General features: G+C 30.5%; 1 protein-coding gene across 9 annotated transcripts; it reads right to left on the reverse strand.

Annotated features, from left to right (window-relative positions):
• Positions 1–1,624: 1,624 nt before the first annotated feature.
• On the reverse strand, positions 1,625–25,381 carry LOC148300088 (uncharacterized). Of its 9 annotated transcripts, XM_088275277.1 has the most exons (17): positions 25,282–25,351; positions 25,105–25,151; positions 18,900–19,076; positions 15,752–15,916; positions 13,594–13,674; positions 12,941–13,012; positions 11,746–11,823; positions 11,318–11,395; positions 10,971–11,042; positions 10,598–10,675; positions 10,212–10,289; positions 9,841–9,918; positions 8,793–8,864; positions 7,880–7,954; positions 7,531–7,611; positions 4,555–4,671; positions 1,625–2,999 (listed from the first exon to the last, which is right to left on the reverse strand). In XM_088275277.1, exons 2-17 carry the CDS (start codon positions 25,129–25,131, stop codon positions 2,892–2,894), a joined length of 1,437 nt encoding a protein of 478 aa, XP_088131403.1. In that variant the 5' UTR covers positions 25,132–25,151; positions 25,282–25,351; the 3' UTR covers positions 1,625–2,891. The 9 variants fall into 9 exon arrangements, with proteins under 9 accessions (XP_088131403.1, XP_088131406.1, XP_088131404.1 ...); XM_088275280.1 differs by having other exon boundaries at positions 8,799–8,861; positions 25,105–25,381; XM_088275278.1 differs by having other exon boundaries at positions 8,793–8,861; positions 25,105–25,381.
• Between the last annotated feature and the right edge of the window lie 176 nt (positions 25,382–25,557).

Here is a 25,557-nt window from a genome sequence, read left to right on the forward strand (position 1 = left end):
GCATTCCAGAATCGTCTATTATATTATAATCTTATCTTTCTCACAAATCATTTTTTTATTTTTTTATTTCAAAACTAGGCTTTCAATTGGAATATTTTAAATTGTAGTGAACATAACTTTGACCATACTTCCATTCAGTAAAAAATAAACATTCATCAAATGTTTTTTCTCTCTCTTATCTCTTCATTCCTCACAAAGTCAAACCATCATAAGAACCACCATCAGAAGAGATAAGAAGTAGGAGGCAGAAACTCTTAGTCACAACTGTCGTCAAGAGAAGGCGATTCAGTTGGCTTGGCCATGTACTCCGCATGCCTCCCGAGAGCCTTAATCAAGCTTACCTCTTTTACAAGGCATCAGGTTTGCATCGCCCAGGATGACCACATGTGACAATTCGTTGGCAGTTCTCGTCAGAACTTTGGGATGCAGACCTGACTTGGCGGGTTGCAAGGGAGCTGGTAGCCGACAGAAGCGCCTGGAGACGGTTTGTGGACACCATATGCTTCACATAGGGAGCGTATATGGTTAATAATAATAATAAATGTTTTTTGAGACCTATCTTTAAACATTTTGACGATAACGATTGAAGACCGTTTAAAAATGCCAAAATCATTAGAAATAGAAGCCAAGCAGTAAAGTTAGCTACATTGCGTAGCTTTAGCGTTAGCGTTAGCTACACTGCGTAGCTATAGCGTTAGCGTTAGCTACACTGCGTAGCTATAGCGTTAGCGTTAGCTACTCTGCGTAGCTATAGCGTTAGCGTTAGCTACACTGCGTAGCTATAGCGTTAGCGTTAGCTACACTGCGTAGCTATAGCGTTAGCGTTAGCTACACTCCGTAGCTTTAACGTTAGCGTTAACTACACTGCGTAGCTATAGCGTTAGCGTTAGCTACACTCCGTAGCTTTAACGTTAGCGTTAACTACACTGCGTAGCGTTAGCTACACTGTGTAGCGTTATCTACACTGCGTAGTTAAATTGTGTACTGCCATATGGAATACCAGCCCTGATATAATATGATATCTTCACAACATGTATATGTATTTTTGTAAATTTCTCTTATCAATTTATGGCATTTTTTTATCAACTGAGATATTAACAATCATTTATCTACACATACATAGCAAAAATGTATTTCAATAATTCTTATTAACTTAAATTTTTTTGTAAATTATACTGCTGAAAATATATTGATTGAAAATATATGTTTTTCATACTGCTTGATTATTTAGGGGAGAGGACAGTGTCCAGCGATAGTTACAGTCAACATAACTCTAGGATCAGGAGCTTAGGTTTATGCACTCAAAAAGACATATTTAAAAATTGAATGCCTTTGGTGCACAAACATAATGAAGCCTTAAAACATATTTTTCTCTGCCAAAAAATACATTTTTGTACTTAAATACCCTCATGTATAATATAACGCATGAAACTCCATGCCAATATCACTGAACTTGATCATCTCCCTACAAGTACTATTTACTTTGAGAAGAATCAGACTTAATTAATTCAATAATTTTCTTGAGGCATGAAAAATCTGAAATATTAATACAAGAAAAAGAAACAAAATTATATAGAAAAAAAATACATGAAAAAGAAACAAAATGATATAGAAAGTAATTTTATTTTGGATAGTAAAAATATAAAAATACAATTAATAGTAAAAATACAATTAATAAATGATTTAGTACAAGTTTTTTTTACTAGAAAGTTCCTTGTTTTTTTTATACATTCATTTAAATCACAATTATTACATATTCCGATTTTTTGCAGAGACCCACCAAGCCACCTTGTGTGTCTTGTCGGTGCTAAAGAAATTTCTAGTAAAAAAATCTTCAAGTAAAATAAAAGCGTACATTAAAAATATATGAGTATAACAAAGGCGTACAGTTAAAATATATCGATAAATGTCAAGCAATAAAAGCACATTAAAAATGGGGATTCTAAAACGCTGTATTGGATTTTTGTAAGGATTAAGATCATCTTCAGGTAGGAACGCTATTGCGCTTGTTAGCTAACTATGTAATAATAAAAATTAAGCATTTGCATCATTGAAGCATTTAGCGATCATACAAAAAAGTCTTAAAAGCAATAAAGTAATAATGATTATTTCATATTATTAATCTAATCTATAATATTTATTATGTGGTTGATAAACACACAGAGAAAATTTCGCTGACACCGGGAACTGTAGATAAACTTGATGGCCTTCCATATGCATTCGCAAAACATTTAATAAACGCGTTTCTATGAGCTATTAAGGGTTTCCCAGATGTATGCAAATCTAACTGCCGGGCCTTTTTTATCCATGATTTCTCCTGACTACAGGGTCATATATCTTCAAGTAAAGGAGCCTTACTTTTTTTAACAGAAAGTGATGACGTGTTGTCAACGAATGAATACCAAAAAAAATAGTATTATAATATACAGGGTGGCGCGTGGCAGACGCATGGATTTGAATGATCATTTTTTCATTCATCACCGCAATATTGATGTTTTTCGTCTCAATCAAGCGTTTTTCGATTTGGTTTCCTAAGATTGATAAATACGAATACATTGCTCAAATTTTTAAAAGTTTTATACAGTAATGTAGTTTTTAATCACAGGTCCTCGTGTTCACAAAATTATACTTTACCAAGAAAAAAAACTGTTATGACTAAATAGAAATGTGACTTTATATTAAAAAAAAACATATAAAACAGATTTAATAAAAAATCGTAAAGTATGATAAAATCTATTGTTACTTAATGTTATTTTATACAATATGTAGTAGGTAACACACATAATTGTATTATGCGTACAAAATTTCTTTTAATTAAGTAAACAGAAACTGAGTATATTTATAACAAACGAAACAATGTAAAAAAGTATTTTCAGTGTTTGGTATTCCTTTTAGATGAAGTTATTTTTTTCTCCTGTAGATTTCCACGGGCCATCCTCGCATTGATTCTCCGTATCACGAAAATCTCCATCTGAATTATTTTTCGAGCATGAAGGGCGCTGAAATAAATGCGTATTTTTTTAAAAACAAAATATGTAACTCTTTGCGCTTTATGTGCCGGAACCATGCATTATTTTATTATATTTGTTTATAGATTTATTAAAATATTTTATTTTATTTTTAAACATATGGATTGCTATCTTTCTGAAACAGGGTAAGTTAGTTGTTGCCTAGATCGTTGTTGTTTCTATAGTTTTTCGAAATAATAATAATAATAACTCATATTTGCTAACTTTTTTCATTTTGATCTTTTTGATTTTTTGTTTTCTGTTAAAATCAAATATTTTTAGTTTTAATTAGCAATTTTCATCTAATTTAATTTATGAAAATATATATTGTATTCTTGCCAGTTCCCTTTATTATAATCTTAAATATTATGTATACCCACACATATGCCATGCCCCTGTTGGATCTTTTATTGTATTAATTTTTTTTATGATGTGTTTCGAAATGCAAAAGAATTTAAAATTCAAAAAAATATATTAAAAAATTTATTAAATTGTGCAATTGGCTAACTAAGTCCAAAAATCGTATATTCACCTGGACCACCAAGGAAACTGACAAAAGAGAGGTTATGTCGCAGGAAGTCACGTACATTTATATATATATATATATATATATATATATATATATATATATATATATATATATATATATATATATATATATATATATATATATATATATATATATATATATATATATGTATATATATATATATATATATATATATATATATATATATATATATATATATATATATATATATATGTATATATATATATATATATATATATATATATATATATATATATATATATATATATATAATATATATATATATATATATATATATATATATATATATATATATATATACATATATATATATATATATATATATATATATTTATATAAATATATAAATACATATATATATATATATATATATATATATATATATATATATATATATATATATATAAAAACATATATATATATATATATATATATATATAATATATATATATATATATATATATATATATATATATATATATATATATATATATATATATATATTTATATATATATATATATATATATATATATATATATATATATACATATATTTATATATCACTGATATTTATTTTAAATCCCCGAAAATCAAACCCGGAGGCATACATGTATATGGATGCTAAAAAGTTGTAAAAGGTGGACAAATGATTTTATTAATAGTTTTTCACTGTAAAATTACAGCATAACATTAATCTATTTTATGTTTTTGGTACAAACTATGGCAAGTATGCTGTATGCCATAGAGTATTTTGTATCCCCATGAATTTTAAATGATATTTATTGTAATTAATAAAAAATCGCATAAGGGAAAATAAATAAGACAAAACGTAATGCATACCGTTACAAATTATTTCAACAATTAGACATTAAAAATGTATGAAGATATGTTTTGAACGAGTTTGTTATGTTTTATAATAAAAATCATGAATGTTTTCCGCCATTTGAAGAAAAAATTAAGTTTTATAAAATTACCATTATTGCCCTTTCGAGGCGTGTTGTTTGAGGTCCTTGAATTTGTGAGTCCTGTTTTGAACGATCGACAGGTATTCCATTTTCATCGTACTTAAAGCGGCCATCATTATGTTCAGACTGAAACACAAATGTACATATGGTTTATACACATATATATATATATATATATATATATATATATATATATATATATATATATATATATATATATATATATATATATATATATGTAATAAAATAACTAGGTACCTACCTATACATTTTATTAAGTACTTACAAAAAGTACCTACATAAAACAGTTCTACCACCAGATGCCGCATGCGTCGCTCAGAATTAAACAAAAGACTTCCGATAATATTATTAACTGTCAGAATCAGATAGATAGATAGATAGATAGATATAAAAATTATTATAAAGATAAATTAAGAATAAACTTTAATTACAAAGCAACACATTGTTTATTTTATTATTATACACCCACTTTACATATTATTTACACTTAATTTTCAAAAGGAAAATATTACCACGTTATAAAACGACAATTTTGTTAAATGGAAATGGATTATGAAACATTAGATGTATTAAAACAATTACTACAATATGTTCGGAGTGAGAGAGAAAAATTAGAAGATGATCAAAGAAAACGATTAGAAGATAATCAAAGAAGACGTGGAAATCTAAGAACTAGTGATAAAATTAAAGATAAAAGTCCATGTAAGATTTGTGAAAAATTAAATAAGGGAACTCGATATCACCCTGAAGCAACATGCTGGTTTAAAACAAAGGACGATGATAAGATTAATAATAAAAATGAAGATTTACAAATCACACAGAAACAGTGCTTGAAGAATGAAAATAAAAATAATGTGGAAAAAATTTCTACAAAATATAAAATAAAATATACTCCAGAAAAGAAGAATTTCGAAGCAGATTGTATGAGCAGGAATCCAGTATTAGAATCGAAGGAAAATGCAAATGAACAATTAAAAGTTGTAAATTTGGTTAAATTAGAAGATATTTTAAAAGATCAGAATAAAAATGAAGACATACAAATAACACAGAAACAGTGCTTGAAAAATGAAAATAAAAATAAAGTAGAAAAAGCTTCTACGAAAGATAAAATAAAATATACTCCAGGAAAGAAGAATTTAGAAGTAGATTGTCTAAGCAGGAATCCAGTATTAAAATCGAATGAAAATGCAGATGAACAATTAAAAGTTGTAAATTTGGTTAAATTAGAAGATATTTCAAAAGATCAGAATAAAAATGAAGACATACAAATAACACAGAAACAGTGCTTGAAAAATGAAAATAAAAATAAAGTAGAAAAAACTTCTACGAAAGATGAAATAAAATATACTCCAGGAAAGAAGAATTTAGAAGTAGATTGTCTAAGCCGGAATCCAGTTTTAGAATCGAATAAAAATGCAGATGAACAATTAAAAGTTGTACATTTGGTTATATTAGAAGATACTTTAAGAGATCTGAATAAAAATGAAGGAATTCAAAAGAAAAAAACAAATGGATTGAGAAAAACTGTGTCTACTTTAAAAGGGTCAAGAAAAAAAAAAATACAAAAAAAAAAGAAAAAAAAAAGAACGAAAAAAAAAGGAAAAAAAAGGAAGAAAGAAAAAAAACAAGAAAGAAAAAAAAGAAGGAAAAAAGAAAGAAAGAAAAAAAAAAAAAACTTTATCATATCACTAAACTTATACAAGAAGATGATCCGGAGGACGAGTGAAAATTTTACTATGAATTTTCATCCCCAAGGGGGGAGATGTAATAAAATAACTAGGTACCTACCTATACATTTTATTAAGTACTTACAAAAAGTACCTACATAAAACAGTTCTACCACCAGATGCCGCATGCGTCGCTCAGAATTAAACAAAAGACTTCCGATAATATTATTAACTGTCAGAATCAGATAGATAGATAGATAGATAGATATAAAAATTATTATAAAGATAAATTAAGAATAAACTTTAATTACAAAGCAACACATTGTTTATTTTATTATTATACACCCACTTTACATATTATTTACACTTAATTTTCAAAAGGAAAATATTACCACGTTATATATATATATATATATATATATATATATATATATATATATATATATATATATATATATATATATATATATATATATATATATATATATATATATATATATATATATATATATATATATATATATATATATATATATATATATATATATATATATATATATATATATATATATATATATATATATATATATATATATATATATATATATATATATATATATATATATATATATATATATATATATATATATATATATATATATATATATATATATATATATATATATATATATATATATATATATATATATATATATATATATATATATATATATATATATATATATATATATATATATATATATATATATATATATATGAAAACTAAGGCACTTTTACTGAGGTCATATTTTAATTTTTTGGTGAGTCATAAGTTGGCCTAACACCCCTTAAAAGGAATACGAGAATTATGGGACACCCTGTATACAAGTTCTGTAACAAAGTAAATATCTACATCTACTTAAAATAACTAAAATAATAATTCCCTCAGTTTTATTTAAAAACTTCCAAAATGCCTTTTGGTTGTCGTCTACAGTCTACATGCTTTGATTTTCCATTTTTTAATCCTAGTGTCATCAGCTGTGTGGTTACATTTTCTTAACTATGTTTATACTGATGGAACTGGGTCCCAGGTATCTAATAGGAGACCTATCAAATCAATCGTGCTCCGATACATTATCTCAATCGGAATATTGTGTGACAACAAAGGGTTATGGACCGGTTCGGCGAACTCTAAAAAATGTAGGCACCGGTTCTGGCGAACTGGTGCGAACCGGCTAAATCCTACCACTGTCTATATATGTAATTTTTATTCAATTGCGTGATGCTTTTTTCTTACCTCTTGCGAATTCGTAGGCGGTGGATGGTCCCAAAGCTTCAATATGGAAGAGTCTTCTTTCCAAGCTCTTAGTTGTGACTTCTAAAATACATAAGTTCGAGTATGTCATTATATCTCATTGCATGTATGTACATATATTATTAAGAACATTTATTTATATTTTAGGTTTATAATTTTTCTTTCTAATAAATTTATTTTAAAATTTGAGATACAACTTTCTATCAGGATTGTTTTTTTTATTTAATACAAACAAAAAACTTTAAAAATTCATTAAATAATGAAAAAATTGGCGGATTTAAATTAATAAAATTGTGTATCATAAAAAAAACTTTTTAATTAAAATATAAACCTTTTCGTTTTGTATTCCTTGGACATTGAAAGGCAGAAATGGTTTTTGCCCCCAAGTTGCGAACTCAGGAGTAATCTATAAAAAAATGAATGTGTGTAATATTACGGAAAAAGGTAAGTATATGTGTATCAAGTTTTATGCGAAGAATCAAATAAGGAGCTTTTTTAAGTCTCTCGACAAAACTCGCTAAAAAAAATCTGTAAAAAAAAATTACTTATCACAAGACAGAAATTAGCATATTGTGCCAAAATAACTTATGACTAACTAACCATCATGCTACTGACCGCAGAGGTAGGCGAATAGAATAGAATGCCTCACTACTCCATCTTTGCAAACTATTATTCAACAACTTCGCCTATTCCACATTCATGATTCTCCTCATACATACCCGCCGATTATTCCGACTAACCTAACGTAACTACTTTCAAATATTTGATCTGACAAGTTTGGTTTGGTCTTCCTCTGCTCCTGTTTGCTAACTACATTCGCCTCATACGTTTGTTTTACTGTACTTACTCACACATTTGTTCCACATGTCCAAGCCATTTCAACACACCTTTCTTAATTTGATGGATAATGTTTATCTCACAGCTTTGCATTATTTCCTTATTTCATCATTTCAACATCTATCATACATTGTTTTGCCGCACATTCGTCTGAGAAATTGGATTTCGACTGCATTCCATCTACTTTCATTCTTTTTTTGACAACTTCATGCTTCACTTTCACATATAAATGGTTTAAATTTCGCTGATGGGCTTTTATTTGCAAACCAACTTATCGCTTACAAAATTAATTTTGTACTAAATTTTTGTATGTGTTTTTTCTGCTTTGTGCACATAAGTACATATTGCTACAGATGTTATGGAATTACATATTTAATAGATTAAAATAATAATAAAAAATATAAAACCTTTACTTCATTGGGAGAGCCTTCATTTGTATGAATATCTTTTAGTCCACTGTTTGAGCATTCAAAGGGCTTCTGTAACAAAGAGATGTATTATTTTTGACATCTTAGTATAGATGAAGAAGAATACGGAAGTCTGGGTATTTACAAGGCTTATTATCTATCATAAGTTGGTTAAGTGATCACTTACTGAGAACCGCCAGAAAACATGATTTTTAATGTAGCTTAATTTGACCAGTTATCTTATTTTTTTTACATTTTTGATAAAAATCTAAAAATAACTCCTGAGTGGAGATGATCCAGATTTGTGAACAAGCATTTGGACATACTCAAAATGTTAACTTTTTATTTCGTTTATTTTAAATTGAATTTATTTAATATATATATATATATATATATATATATATATATATATATATATATATATATATATATATATATATATATATATATATATAAATATATATATATAAATATATAAATATATATATATATTTATATATCCATATATATATGAATATATACATATATAATTCGGTGGTGGAGTCCTAAAAGCGGTGTCAGCCTTCAGGTCTACTTTCTGAATCTCATCTATACTACTTTTCGTCAACACCCCCCGTCCGGTTCGTTACTAGGTGACTGGATCAAAATCAGAAAATAGAGGTTCGAACTAGAGAAAAATATTCATTTGATCACTACCTATGAGTCATCTTATTTTTTTGTAGTTATCTTATTTTTTTTACATTTTTGATAAATATGTAATACTTATTTTGATTGTATCTCCGAACCCTCATCCGCACCCGATGGTACATAGGGCGCTGCACCATATAAACACAGTGTTTGTTATCTTGATCATAAACACATAAAGGAAAGATGATCAGCCCTTTACTTCAACTACTAGTCCACGATAATATTGAATAAATATTGGGGTGAAAAAATCTCTTCTATTTATTTGACCTCCTGGGAATCGAACCCGGGACCTCCAGTAAGGTAGTCAAGGGTGCTGACCATTACACTTATTCGTAAAAAAAAATTGAAATAAAAAACTTACAGCAGTTTCAATATCTTCTTTCTTCACATTTTGGCAAAAACTGGCATTAAGTCCCCAAGTTGACATTTCAGCGAGACTCTAAAACAATGTTACATATATGTAATACTTATTTTTATTGTATCTTCAAACCCTCATCCGCACCCGATGGGCCATATAAACACAGTGATATCTTGATCATAAACACATAAAGGAAAGGTGATCAGCCCTTCACTTCAACTACTAGTCCAGGATAATATTGAATAAATATTGGGGTGAAAAAATCTCTTCTATTTATTTGACCTCCTGGGAATCGAACCCGGGACCTCCAGTAAGGTAGCCAAGGGTGCTGACCATTACACTTATTTGTAAATATTTTGAAATAAAAAACTTACAGCAGTTTCAATATCTTCTTTCTTTACATTTTGGCAAAAACTGGCATTATGTCCCCAAGTTGACATTTCAGCGAGACTCTAAAATAATGTTACATATATGTAATACTTATTTTTATTGTATCTCCGAACCCTCATCCGCACCCGATGGTACATAGGGCACTGCACCATATAAACACAGTGTTATCTTGATCATAAACACATAAAGGAAAGATGATCAGCCCTTTACTTCAACTACTAGTCCACGATAATATTGAATAAATATTGGGGTGAAAAAATCTCTTATATTTATTTGACCTCCTGGGAATCGAACCCGGGACCTCCAGTAAGGTAGCCAAGGGTGCTGACCATTACACTTATTTGTAAATATTTTGAAATAAAAAACTTACAGTAGTTTCAATATCTTCTTTCTTCACATTTTGGCAAAAACTGGCATTATGTCCCCAAGTTGCCATTTCAGCGAGACTCTAAAATAATGTTACATATATGTAATACTTATTTTTATTGTATCTTCAAACCCTCATCCGCACCCGATGGGCCATATAAACACAGTGATATCTTGATCATAAACACATAAAGGAAAGGTGATCAGCCCTTTACTTCAACTACTAGTCCAGGATAATATTGAATAAATATTGGAGTGAAAAAAATATCATCTATTTATTTGACCCCCCTTAAAATCGAACCCGGGACCTCCAGTAAGGTAGCCAAGAGTGCTGACCATTGCATTGATTTGTAAAAAAATTGAAATAAAAAACTTACAGCAGTGTCAATCTCCTCCTTCTTCATATTTTGAGAAAAATTTACATTTTGTCCCCAATTGTCAGCGAGACTCTAAAATAATGTTACAAGTATGTAATACTTATTTTAATTGAAAAAATATTGGTCGGGTTGTGGTCCCGTGGTTAGTGTCACGGACTCTCAAGTCAGAGTTTTCTGGTCCGAACCCACTCTACCACAATTTATTACCTATTTCTAATAATGAGCCGCTTAGGCTCACAGAAATAGTATAAAATTGAAATCTTTGTGTGAATAATAAAAACACAAGTTTGAATATATTAAAAGATTATTTGAAAATGATAAAGTACATGATTTGAAAAATAACTTACCCCCCTTTCAGTGTCTTCCTTCTTATTTCTTTTAGCAATATTATTTCTCTGTCCCCAAGAGGGGAGTTGGAGAGGTCTCTGAAAAAAAAATCGCACCCAATCAATCATTCGTACCCGTTGGTGCATAGGGTACTGCATTATATAAACGCAATGTTATCTTGATCATTCAAACTATTACACATATCACACATTCACATTCAGTGATACGTGCAGCCCTGACCGCGGCTGGGCGGATTCTGATTTGAACGCTTGAGATAAGCTCGAGATCTCGGCCTTAATTCTTCTGCCAGAGGGATGAACAAGTGAAAAGAGATAGATGCCCGGCAGGTACTTGTATGAAGAAGATGCACGGTGATTAGTACGTTGTATATCTTAATAGACAAAATTATCATTGTAAAACCTTTAGGTAAATAGATAATCAAACTTACCCGAGTTCCATAGATTTCATGGATGATAGTATTAGGCATATTGTTGTTTCTCTCCCTCATTAGGTTTTCAGAAGGTCGCTGCAATAATACGGTATAATATTTATGGTAATACATATATTATTTTCATGTAAACATGAATGTAAACTCTAATAAGAATAACGATAGTTGAAAAATATCAATCGGATGGTAAAAAGCTAGTTTGAAATGATAACCCCTTATACGTGTCTTCGAATCTTTACCCTTATTAATTAATGTTACATAATATATATATATATATATATATATATATATATATATATATATATATATATATATATATATACATATATATATATATATATATATATATATACATATATATATATATATATATATATATATATATATATATATATATATATATATATATATATATGTATATATATATATATATATATATATATATATATTTATATATATATATATATATAAATACCGTTCTGGAGGTCCCGGGTTCGATCCCCAGGGGGGTTTAATAAATATATAAGTGATTTTTTCACTATTATATTTATTCAATATTACACTGGACTGGTACCTGAAGTGGAGGGCTGATCACCTTCCTTCATGTTTAATCGATCGAGATAACACTGCGTTTATATGAAGCAGTGCCCTATGCACCATTGCGGTGCGGTAAGGGTTTTATTATTATTATTAAATATACTTATATGTGTGCGTGTGTATGTGTGTGTGTGTGTTTTTTAGATACTTTAATTTCACTTAATTTTACATTTATTGTATGTATTGTTATTTATTTTGTTATTCTTGCAGTGATGCTATATTCAGTTTTTTATTATTATTTCGCTGTATTTTAAATAGTATATAAACCTTGAAGACCTGAACTCTTTATCTTGAGGCTTGGAATAAAGATCAAATTAAATCAATTATCCGTACCAAAAGGTGCGTAGGGGACCACGTGGAATAGAGGTAATGTTACATTGATCATTAATTACTCGAAGGCAAGAGGATTAGTCCTGCGCTTCAGGTACCAGTACAGGCTAATAGCAAATAAATGTAAGAGTGAATGATCACTTTGTTTGGACCTCCTTGAGAATCGAACCCGGGACCTCCAGTATGGTAGCCGAATGGCTATCCTCTGTACTACAGAGGCGGACACACTTATATTCTAATAACATTGTTAGTTTGTAATAAATCTCACCTGGGACTGGTTTTCATTTATATTTGGATTGGAATGGTTGACTTTTTCCCAAACGGAAACGTGAGAGGGTTTCTGTAATAATTTAATACATATTGAAAAGTCTAATTGATACATAAAATAAGACATTAAGACAAGAAAAATGAGACCAAAATAATGGGCAAATAAAATAACGTACCTAACTTCATTGCAGAAAGAGTTATTAGTGAACAGATATCGTTCACTCCTTTCAAGAACGTCATAAATAAAAAATCGTCCATTTTCAGTTGTGCATGTTTTTGGAATGCCCAGAAAATGTTCTATATCCCAGCAAAAGCGGCATTTTTTAAACTTAATATTTACCCGCTACAGGGCAGAAAGTGTTGTTTTTGCATTTTGAAGAAAAGGTATTGTTTTATTTATACTATAAATGTTTTACAAATGGAGAAAAAACCTTCAAGTTTTACGTAAAAAGATGTTTTGCATATAGTAAAAAGTTCAATAGGTGGCTTGATATCTATTTTTAATACATTATATTATATTTTCAAACTTTTAAAACGTTCTCCTGAAAAATCAAGTTTTTTGATTTATGACGTTCTTGAAAGGAGTGAGCGATATGCTGTTTACTCGTACACGACATAAATTTACGCTGCGAAATAAAATAAAAATAGGCTTACCCGGTTTTCGCGATTTCCGTTCATATATTGACGGAAGCCAGCATTTGATATTCCTCGACGAGAGGATTCGATTAATGGTCTCTAAAATAAATTAATATATGATAATAACAGAGTGAATTAAACCAAAAGGGGCACTGTATAGTATGTAATAGATCAGAGAGGACCAATAAAATTATTATATTATTAAATTCGTCAGATTAACGATAAATCTATAGAAAAAAATGAAATTATAAGTCCTCCCTCACCGTTCACTTCACCATGTTAAATATGTAAATTTTGTTATTTGATTCGATAGTTACTTTGTATTCATATCTAGCCATTTTTAATTTAAGTTTTACTTGGTAAATACCACTATTTCTTAAAATGTATTGTTACGCGTATTTCGATGCGTTCCGCATAATTTTCAAATTGAGACTTAGCTTCACATACGGTGTTTGAAAATGATACAGAATGCATCGAAACACGTGTCACAATAGATTTTAAGAAATGGTAGCATTTACTTAGTTAAACTTAAATAAAAAGTATTTTTTTAAATTTAATTTCTTTTTTTCAAACATCGTATGTGAAGGTAAGTCTAAATTTTAGATATGCATATTTATAAATTAAGGTGCGACTCAAAATTCAAAACAAGAATCAGGGAACATGAATAATGTTTAAGATAAAATATTTTTACAGAGTTAGATAACTATTTAATAGATAACGATCGCACATATCGCTCACTCCTTTCAAGAACGTCATAAATCAAAAATCGACAATTTTCAGTTGTGCATGTTTTCGGAACGCTCAAAAAATGTACTATATCCCAGCAAAAGACGCATATTTTTAACTTAATATTTACCCGTTAAATGGCAGAAAGTGTTGTTTTGCATTTTGAAGAAAAGGTATTGTTTGATTATTTTTTTAAATATACTAAATATTTTTTAAATGAAGAAAAAACCTTCAGGTTTTACCTAAAAAGATCTGTTGCACAGTAAAAAGTTTCATGAGTGGCTTGATATTTATTTTTAATAAATTGTATTATATAAAAACGTTCTCCTGAAAAATCAAGTTTTTTTATTTGTGACGTTGTTGAAAGGAGTGAGCGATATAACAACAATAACTTTAAATAAATTCTAAAAATTATCAATACGAAAAGTTATAAACTGCAACTCTTTGAAACAAAGGAAATTGGAAAGACATTTAAATAATATACCCATAATTAACAAAATGACAATGACTAAAGCATCCCTCCTATTCTCCCTGATAAAAAATACAAAATTGTTAAAAAATAAAAATAATAAATAGCTCCTACCCCACGCGTGCTCGTAGGTCACAATAGATTGAAATAGTGGTTAAAAGTAAGGAAAACTTAAATTAAAAATGGATAGATATTACATATTATTTTTTGACATCTTATCAAAGATGAAGAAGAATATGGAAGTCTGGGCATTTACGGGGCTGACGACCGTCATAGGCTGGTTTGAGTGATCACTTTACACACGTGTAACATTCACCAATTCTACCCATTATTTACAACCACACTACTCAAATTCTTGGAAGTTCTATTTGGACAAACTCAAAATGTTGTAAATAAATTATCTGGTCAAATTATAAGCTTAAATAATAAAAATGAAAATGGTATTTTCTGGCGTTTCTGATGTGTGTGATTATAATCCAGGATTCAAACCTCACATACTAATTTAAGAGTTTCTGCTTAGTAAAAAGCTTCGTTAAATATCACCAATAGATGTCTCTAGTGAAGTTCAATGATTCAAGAACAAGGTTTCTAAATATAGAACTTCTAAGAATTTGAGTAGTGTGGTTGTCAATAATGGGTAGAATTGGTGAATGTGACACGTGTGTAAAGTGATCACTTAAACCAGCCTATGACGGTCGTCAGCCCCGTAAATGCCCAGACTTCCATATTCTTCTTCATCTTTTATGAGATGTCAAAAAATAATATGAAAATAACTCCTGTAACTAGAGATAATCCAGATTTTGTGAACAAGTATTTGGACACACTCAAAATGTTTTTGATAGATATTACCACTAGATGAATGCCGAATCAATTAATGAAATAAAAATGTAAAATTGTTCTTTACTTTTGTGCACAAATAAGTTACTTTAGGAATACACAGGTCGTAGAATAGGTCGCAGAATGCTGAACAAGAAGTCCTACCTGTTTATGCGGATAAACTTTAATGCGGCACTTGACGCACTTTTGTGCGACGTTTGCAAGAGAATTGTTAGAGAACCATTTGCGTTTGCATTTAGGGCAAGAGTATTCTCCGTAACAAACCTTCTTGCCTTGGTAAGGAGTCGATGCATCCTCTTGAGTATATACCTGGAATGTTCACGGGAAGGAGTTATGAGGCCCGAATTTGCAAAAATGTATTTATTATTAAGACATATATATATATATATATATATATATATATATATATATATATATATATATATATATATATATATATATATATATATATATATATATATATATATATATATATATATATATATATATATATATATATATATATATATATATATATATATATATATATATATATATATATATATATATATATATATATATATATATATATATATATATATATATATATATATATATATTTATTTATATATATATATATATATATATATATATATATATATATATATATATATATATATATATATATATAAATATATTGTTTTATTACTATTTTTTTTTAATAATTACGAAATTATCAGCAAACCAAAATTATTACGGAATGTTCTCACAAAGCTCTCGCTTTCGCTTATTCTTTTTAACTGAAAAGAATGAGTGAAACATCCAACTGGAAGCGAGAACTTTTTGTTTGACGTCATTTTCAGTTTAAAATTTTTAAACAAGTTTTCGGACATTCAAGACCCCAAAATAATTCAATGTTGGTTTTCCTATTATTTAATTTTCCGTAATTCATTCCGAAATTAAATTTACCATATCGCTCGCTACTTTCAAGAACGTCATAAATAAAAAAACTTGTTTTTTTCAAGAAAACGTTTTTAAAGTTTTAAAATATAATACAATGTATTAAAAATAAATATCAAGCCACTTATTGAACTTTTTACTGAGTAACAGATCTTTTTAGGTAAAACCTGAAGGTTTTCTTTCCATTTGAAAAATATTAAGTATATTAAAAAAATTAATTACACAATACCTTTTCTTCAAAATGTAAAAACAACACTTTCTGCCCTATAGAGGGTAAATATTAAGTTAAAAATATGCCGCTTTTGCTGGGATATAGTACATTTTCTGGGCATTCCGAAAACATGCACAACTGAAAATTGTCGATTTTTTATTTATGACGTTCTTGAAAGGGGTGAGCGATATATGGGCTGGATATAGGGACATTTTCTGAGTTATCGGGACTTCGGGTTACTACTCGAAGCATCAGGAAAATGGTATCCCTACACTGATAGCGTTTTAATTCGCTCAACATAAGGGAAGGAATCGTCTCCCGATGTCGTCATGTAGTGAGAAGATCACGAATATCTGAAAATAGAGATTACCCTCCCCCGCCCTTCAGCTGACTAAAATTTTGAAACCTGAAATACCCAGTTATTTTGTAGAATTAAAACTCCCTTCCTTCTTCCTAAGAAAAAAAAACCCGAACAGAAATAAATTTTTAAAAAGCTTAACTTAAATTAGCACGGGGAAATCTCCCTCGAGAAAATATTTCCGTATCCAAAATCATCTTTTTTATCCAATTGCCTTGTTGCCAAATTTACGATATGAAATTGGGCGATAGTTTGAGTCTCGATAAACTTCAGCCGCGGAAGTGGGTGCGGGGGGGAGGGGGTCAAGACCGACACAACCGCTGAAACTAGCCTTTGAACGAAGTTAATGTCTTTTAATCAACCAAAACACATTTATGTGACTTAAAATGTTTCGGTTGACTGATATATATTTATTATTTGAAATAACCTCGCCAATGCGCAATGTACCTACATGTATTCTGTAAAGAAGTTGAATTAATAAACAAGTAAGAATCATTCCTTGATGCTTGGCATCTGCTGTTAGGCCTGCCCAGTCACAACACTGGCTTTCTTAATATAACGATGAAGGTGTTTTTCCTCAAGAAACTCATACTGGCGGTGTACATATTTCACAAGCGTTTGAGTACGAATATGCACCCCCGAGTTCCTACCCATCTACTATTCGTCCTTCATTTCCTTTCTTATGTACTTAACCCTTATGGCGATAATGTACTTAACCCTGAGTTCCTTCACCTACGTCATCAACATCCCATAGATCATAATCCAGTCCTGTATCCAACAATCTGGAGTGGAGGACTCTTCACACTACCTTCGTATTATCGATCGAGCATCATCCAACTGATGAGGTGCCCTATGCACTATGTGGGTGCAGATAAGAATCACAAGAATAGTATAATGTGAAACACACCAGAGAAGAAAACACAGAAATAGAGGACGGATACTTCCTTCATCCTACTATAACAAAATAGGCTCATATCTCGGCAGATTCTAAGTGAAGCGCGAAAAAATACCAACGGGCGCACATTATTATAACAATGCATCACAATCCAAAACATTTTTATATTGGGCGATTGAGAAAAATTACTTTTTATTTAATTTTGTATATATTGAAAACATTTACAAACAATCCCACATGGGCTACAAATAATATAATATGCACTTCGGTATGAACCCAAATCTAATAATCTAATTTAACCAAACAAACAAAAATAGCCGGAAAAACAAGACCATTGGTGACATAAACCAAGCTAGGACACAAAATGCCGAAGCCTCTTTTAGTGGAACGGAAGGTCTGCTGATGACGGTCAACAGTCCGCCTTCTCCTGAGGAGTTTTACGTGGTTTCCTCCCAGCAATGAGCAAATGCTGAAAAGTTCCAGATTGGCCCACACAAGATTATCCCTCCTGTTCCCAACACAGATTCAAATAAAAACATATTGAATTAGTTAGAAGAAACAAAAAATCCACTTGATGATCTATAAACCTAGTACATAATAAGCAAGGTAAATAATAAATTAATTCCCATCTAAAGAAAAAAAAATCGATTTCTTCCTTGAATGTGTCTATTTTGGATTTCGAGGAAACAAGTAGGTACCTACTGTCGAAATATATAACAGTTTAGTTTTTATGAATTAAATTACTTATACAATATTGTACCTGCAATTAAATAAAAGTAAAAACAAATCGATACGTCCCACAAATTACATTGAATCTATAAAATCACTACTACATAAATTTTGATTTGAATTAAACAGTGATTTGAAGTACATAAATTAAGCGCAATACCTTCTGGCAGTGTTTTATGTAGTGATCTCTACTTCCACAGATGTGACAAACGTAATTCGGCGGCGGGATCCTGGAAGCGCTGTCAGCCTTCAGGTCTACAATCAGAATCTCATCTATTTCATCTCTCGTCAACACCGGGCTGGAGTTCTTCCACCAGCGCGGTACGCCATCCGGGGACTGGAACAAAATCAGAAAATAGAGCTACAGACTTTAGAGAAATATTCATGTCATCAGTTACGCACAAGCAACCCTCTCAGCGTAGTAGATGCGAGCTGGCGTATTTTAGGTGTTGTTGGGTAATATATCCAAAATTAAACAAGGTTTATTGGATTTGAATTCTGTATTTTTTTATGCATATGTTAATACGTGACGCGTTTCGTCTTATTAGGACATTATCAAACACTCCATTAATAAGACGAAACGCCCTAATAAGACGAAACCTTAATAGAATTCAAATCCAATAAACCTTGTTTAATTTAACCCAACAATTCAATATGGAATTCTACCAACTGTCTGCAGTTACAATAAATAAGTATTTTAGGTGTTAAAAATTGCCGGTGTATTCCATAAAGTTTAATAGTTTAGCGCAGGCATGGGGAACCTGCGGCCTTAAGGCCGCATGCGGCCTTTTGGCTATTCTAGTGCGGCCTTTTGACTGATGCCAATTTTTGTAAATAGGCATTTTTTCCATATTTTTTAATTGCATTTTAAACTATTTATATTGTGATAAAATTAAAATATTTAGTTTATAGTGGGGGTGTCAAAGTTTTCTTTACTGCGGCTTCATGTTGAATGAGATATGTGATGTTATGGACGGACGCGTCGCGTGCGCTATGTGCGCGAAGACACTTTGTGATCAGCGTACGCGTGCACTCGATGACGTCCACATTAAACAGGACACTTTAGTCCCCTTTTTGTCAGGAAGCAGGTTGGACTGAAGCGAGTATTAAATAATAACACGGTATCGACTATTTATATATTTGTTTATTTAAAAAACAACAATACGGCAGTCAATACTCATGTGCTTCCAAACAGCTCTGTTAAGTTATGTTACACCCGACTCTCACGAAATACCAAATTAGAGTATGTTAAAAACCCTCTTGCTTTAGGGTAGAGAATCATTTTTATGATTGCTGTACCGATTTATGGTCATGGGAACGCATACTGCAATTCTCGTCATTTTGGTCGACCCGAAGACCAACATGCACTTTAGTTTTCAATACAGACATGCGTTACGAGCCGAGGTTAAACGTGCATGTAACGTAACGCTCGGCTCGTAACGCATGTCTGTATTGAAAACTACAGTGCATGTTGGTCTTCGGGTCGACCAAAAATCGCATGTGTTAGACATTTTGTGTAGTTTTGAGTGTGTAAATGGTGCTATGGTGGTGAAGGGTAGTATTGTTTGCATGCTGTGTTAGTGATTGTCCTGACAAAGAGACGGGTACGTCTCAAAACCGGCAGACGTAAAAATCTCGGTGAGTGGTTATATGCTAATTTTATTAACATTTTTGTAAAAAAATAAATAAGTAAAAATCACTAACCACAAAGTAAATGCTTTAAATATTAATAATATTGAGAGTAAATATGTTTGTTTAAATCATTATAATTTTCGACGCATCGGGATGAATGGCGAACCTAGTGAAGGGAGATCCTATTTGGTTACAACCCCAAACGTTTCAAGTCCCTCATATCTACCTTCTTGTACAATGTTATCCATGCTCCGTGCTTCGACTTTCGATCGGTAGATCAAGTGGATCCACTTGATCTCATTAATTTATTGTGGTACGGTATCATAAATATAACCACGTGTAATGCAAAACAGCATTTTCCCTCAAAATAATAAATATGTTAACGTATTCTCAACATTAACAAGCCTAGCTATTAAATTTAATTATTTATGTCTAAAAATTATTCAAAGATAATTTTAATGGAAGTTAATTCACAACTCTTCGTGATACTTAATCGTTTTGTTTGTTCAACTATCTGAAGTTTATTTATGAATTGTGTACTTATATTATGCATCTGGTACCGACAAAAAAATTACTTTACTTACTTATAACCCTTATCCGCACCCAATGGTGCATAGGGCACTGCATCGAATTGACGCAGTGCTATCTTGATCATTACTTACATGAAGGCAAGGTGATAACTCTTGCGCTTCAGGAACCAGTCCAGAGTAATATTAAATAAATATTACAGTGTAAAATCAGTAATATTTATTTTCACCCCCCCTGGGAATCGAACCCGGGACCTCCAGCACGGTAGCTAAACACGTTGACCATTACACCACAGAGGCGGACTAACACCACAGAGGCGGACAAAAAAATTAACACGATAAAAATAAATACAACACCATTGCAATATTCTGTCACAATTTTATGATGCGATTTATTATATAATAGTAAATAAATTACATTTTGTATATTAAAGCATTTTTAACTTTGTGGTATGGTAATATAACACTCTCCTTATCACTCATCGTTCACTTTGTGTAATATTAAAGATAAAGATCATTCTGGTGTTTATGAATTGTTCCGATTGTCCAGCCTTTTACACAGGAAAACATCGCGTTAATTCATAATCACTATTAAAGAACATCAAAGGTGCCTTAATAATTTTTTTTTCTGTATTTGCTAATCACCTTATATCTAAAAACCATAATTTGAATAAATCAACGGGTATAGAAATTTTACATGTTAACAAAACTGGTCTTTGTTTAGATAATCTAGAAAAACTAGAAATAAGTAAATCAATTAAGAAAGACTTACTTTAATTACTTATAATAAATAACCATCTAAATTTAACTTCAAGTCTACTTTTAAAAATATTCCCATTGTAATTCATTTGTCTTCTTTCTTTCTTTCAAAATTTTATTTTTGTACAAATGTCAGACCGTAATAATTTTATTTTAATGACCTGACGATGGAATGATTATTCCGAAACCGGTAGTCATGAATTAGTGTTTACTAAAGTGATATTACTCAAAGTGAACGATGAATGATAAGGAGAGTGTTTTATTACCATACCACAAAGTTATCAATGCTTTTAATACACAAAATACATTATTAACACGTTCAATGCCCTTAAAAAAAAATAGATTTCTTTAAAAAATGCCAGATTTTTTTTCTTGTTTCCAGTAGTAAAATGTGTCTTTATTACCAATTAAAATCATTTTTGTCGTATGTATGTTTGCCCATTTATACCTATCACACGGATCCGTGTATCCAACTCTCGCGAGCAGTAGACGCAATACATTTTATTGTTTCTCGCTGTTCCGCACAACTTTGGCAAAACTGCATACAGACGTAATAAAACCAAAGGAAATAATCAGCTAAATCCATCAAAACAGGCGGGTATTGGCGTTTCTTTCAGAATGCCAACACTGAAACCACCACTTCGCTGGTTTAGCGCAAAGCTCGCGACGTGTTGCGTGAAATAACGACCTTACCTTAGGCCTTAATGGATACATACCATGTATCGCTCACTCCTTTCAAGAACGTCATAAATCAAAAATCGTGAATTTTCAGTTGTGCGTGTTTTCAGAATGCTCAGAAAATGTACTATATCCCAGCAAAAGAGGCATATTTTTAACTTAATATTTACCCGCTACAGGGCAGAAAGTGTTGTTTTTGCATTTTGAAGAAAATGTGTTGTTTAAGTATTTTTTAAAATAAACTAAATATTTTTCAAATGGAGAAAATACCTTCAGGTTTTACTTAAAAAGATCTGTTGCACAGTAAAAAGTTCAGTAAGTGGCTTGATATTTATTTTTAATACATTGTATTATATTTATAAACTTTAAAAACGTTCTCCTGAAAAATCAAGTTTTTAGATTTATGACGTTCTTGAAAGGAGTGAGCAATCTGTTCAATAAGAAATGCCTCTACATGTATAATATTTGTTCGGTCAACTCTAATACAGCGCAAAAAACCTTAGTTAAGGCATTAAGTGAGCATATACTCGTACAACTTACATATTTGTGATTACTACAAAGATAAAAGAAGAAATGAATATTTTTTAACAATTTTTTTTACAAATCACTGAAATCTTCAAACCAAAATTAATTTAGGCACACTAAATTAGTAAAAAGAATAAACGCCATTACCAGTCAGGAGAGTTTAATAACTAACTAACTAACTAACCATCACGCCGCTTCCCCGCAGGGGTGGGCAGAGAGAATAGAACGCCACACCACTCTGCCTTTGCACTCCTCACACATATCCGCCGATTATAACAACTCCTAACCTGACCACTTTCAAGTATTTGGCATACCTGACCGTGCCATGTTTTCTCTGTCTTCCTCTGCTCTTTTTTTCCAATTAGAGTTTCATTGGAATTATTATTATTATGGTATCATATATGTAGATACACCACACCTCACGACCTGACTGCGGCTAATCAAAAATCAAACTGAATCTGGAATCTGCAAGGATATGCTCTTAAACCACCGCTCATGTCACCACTTCGTATGATTCAAATATACAACGCAAATTCACTCAGTTAGGGCATTAAGTGAGCACGTACTCGTACAACACAATGTACCCATGTACACACTTTATTATAATTCTTTTAATAATATTACATTTCATTAAAACCATTTTCTGGTACGTTTAAAAAGGATATATGTCAGCTGATTTCGCATGGATGAACGAAACGCATGAATGATAACCATGGCTCCAAAGTATCTGAAAGAGCTGTGCATTCCAGACGAATTAGCTGCGTATATATCTTGCGATACGATCGCAAGAAACTAAATAATCATTTGTTAGCTCTAATTTCTTTATCCCTAATTTAATCACAGCGAAGCGCCCTAGAGGAAGTATTTTACAAAAATAACGCTGTATAAATTATGCAAAACTATTAATATACATAAATAATTTGACATTTTGTTCGTACCAAATGAAAGGATTCGGTTCTAAAATGGCGGAAAATCCGAAATACGCATTATTGTAATGTTTGTATTTATTCATTTATTTATCATCAATAAAAGTGGAGAAATAAATAAATAAACGCAGACATGACTTGAGCAATACATATCTTGAAAATAAATACATTAGTTTTCTATGCACAAATATATTGTCATTTGTATATGGAAGAACTGTTCAAATTGGTCTACAATGGCAGAAAATTCACAATTTTATGACTTGATTTTAATGACTATTTTTTAGAAGATACTTTAAAGATATTTTTAGAATATCCACAGAATCCACGCGAATTACAAAATAAACGGCGTCGCGCAAAGAAAATGTATTTTGTAATAATGACATATAAGAGCTCAATAGGGAAGTAATAGAACCCCTTTCAGTATCTTTCTTCTCATTTTTTTAGCAATACTATGACATGAACGCAGTTTTATCTTAATCGTTAATACATGAAGGAAAGGTGGTTAATACATTGAAGGAAAATTAGTTCTCCGCTTTTGGTACCAATCCAGGGTAATATTGAATAAATATTAGAGTGAAAAACTCACTGACATTTTTTTTACTATCAGCCATACTTCAAAATCTTTGAGCATGTAAAAAAATTGACCAGCATAGCATATATATGTACAAGTTTCAATAATATTAAATTTAGCGACTGGACTACATTCAATGTTAAGTAGGGATCGTTCGGTCGACTTATACGATCAAAAAATTTAAATTCAGTTCGTCACATTTCGTAAACATGGTAAACAATGGTCTAAAATATTCAAAAAAGTATGCTTACACAAACTAAGTCGAATTTCATAAGCACCGATATTAGCGTCGCTAAAAATAAATGAAATCACTTCGGAAAATAGTGATGAATCCGGGAACAGGTAAAGTTTAATTGCGTTGAATTGAACATTAAATTAAATCCCATATAATAAGTTTCTCCGCAGAAGTAACAGGGACATTGAATATTTTTTTTACGAACAATCCGTCGAGAACGACGAAAAACCACGTGTGATGCTTAAGGAAAATTTGAAATTCTGTTCAAATGTTAACATACTTTTTCACAGATAAGTCATGAAAACTTTTAAAGGCTTCTATAAATGTTATAAATATGAAAGATTTCAAATATGCAGTGTTATTTTTCATTATCAATTTTCTGACTCTTCATTTATGTTGTTAGTAATATTTACATTTACGTTCAATAACTGCATACCTTTCAAAGGGAAACCTTTATTGAAAATAATGAAAACATTTTTTTTAAATCGCGAGCATAAAATAAATAAACTCACCTCAGTTTTGCTGTTTGGGCTCGACATATTTGACAAATAAAAAATCACTGAAAGATTCAAACCAAAATTAATTAAGGGACACTTAAAAAGTAAAAAGAATAAACACGATTACTATTCAGGAGAGTTTAATTTTAATTATTTATTAATAATTATTATTATGGTGAAGATACACCACACCTCACAACCTGACTGCGGTTAATCAAAAATCCAACTGAATCTGGAATCTGCGAGGAAATGCTCCTAAACCACCGCTCATGTCACCACTTACGTATGATCTAAGCCTTGCATATGTTTTCTCGGCCCAATACGGCTCCCCCCTCCCTTGCCTTTGTTTTTTCTGATACTGTAAAAGCGCGACCCGCCGTTCCAACCTCCGCTTCACCCGACGCACCCAACCCCGCCGCCCGCTACTTAGTTACAACAACTAGTGTAAAAATAATAAATAAATAATAA

The sequence above is a fragment of the Brachycentrus maculatus genome, unplaced genomic scaffold, assembly GCF_059751285.1.
Source record: "Brachycentrus maculatus isolate JH-2025_06_01 unplaced genomic scaffold, ASM5975128v1 h1tg000837l, whole genome shotgun sequence".
In the NCBI taxonomy this organism is placed as follows: domain Eukaryota; kingdom Metazoa; phylum Arthropoda; class Insecta; order Trichoptera; family Brachycentridae; genus Brachycentrus; species Brachycentrus maculatus.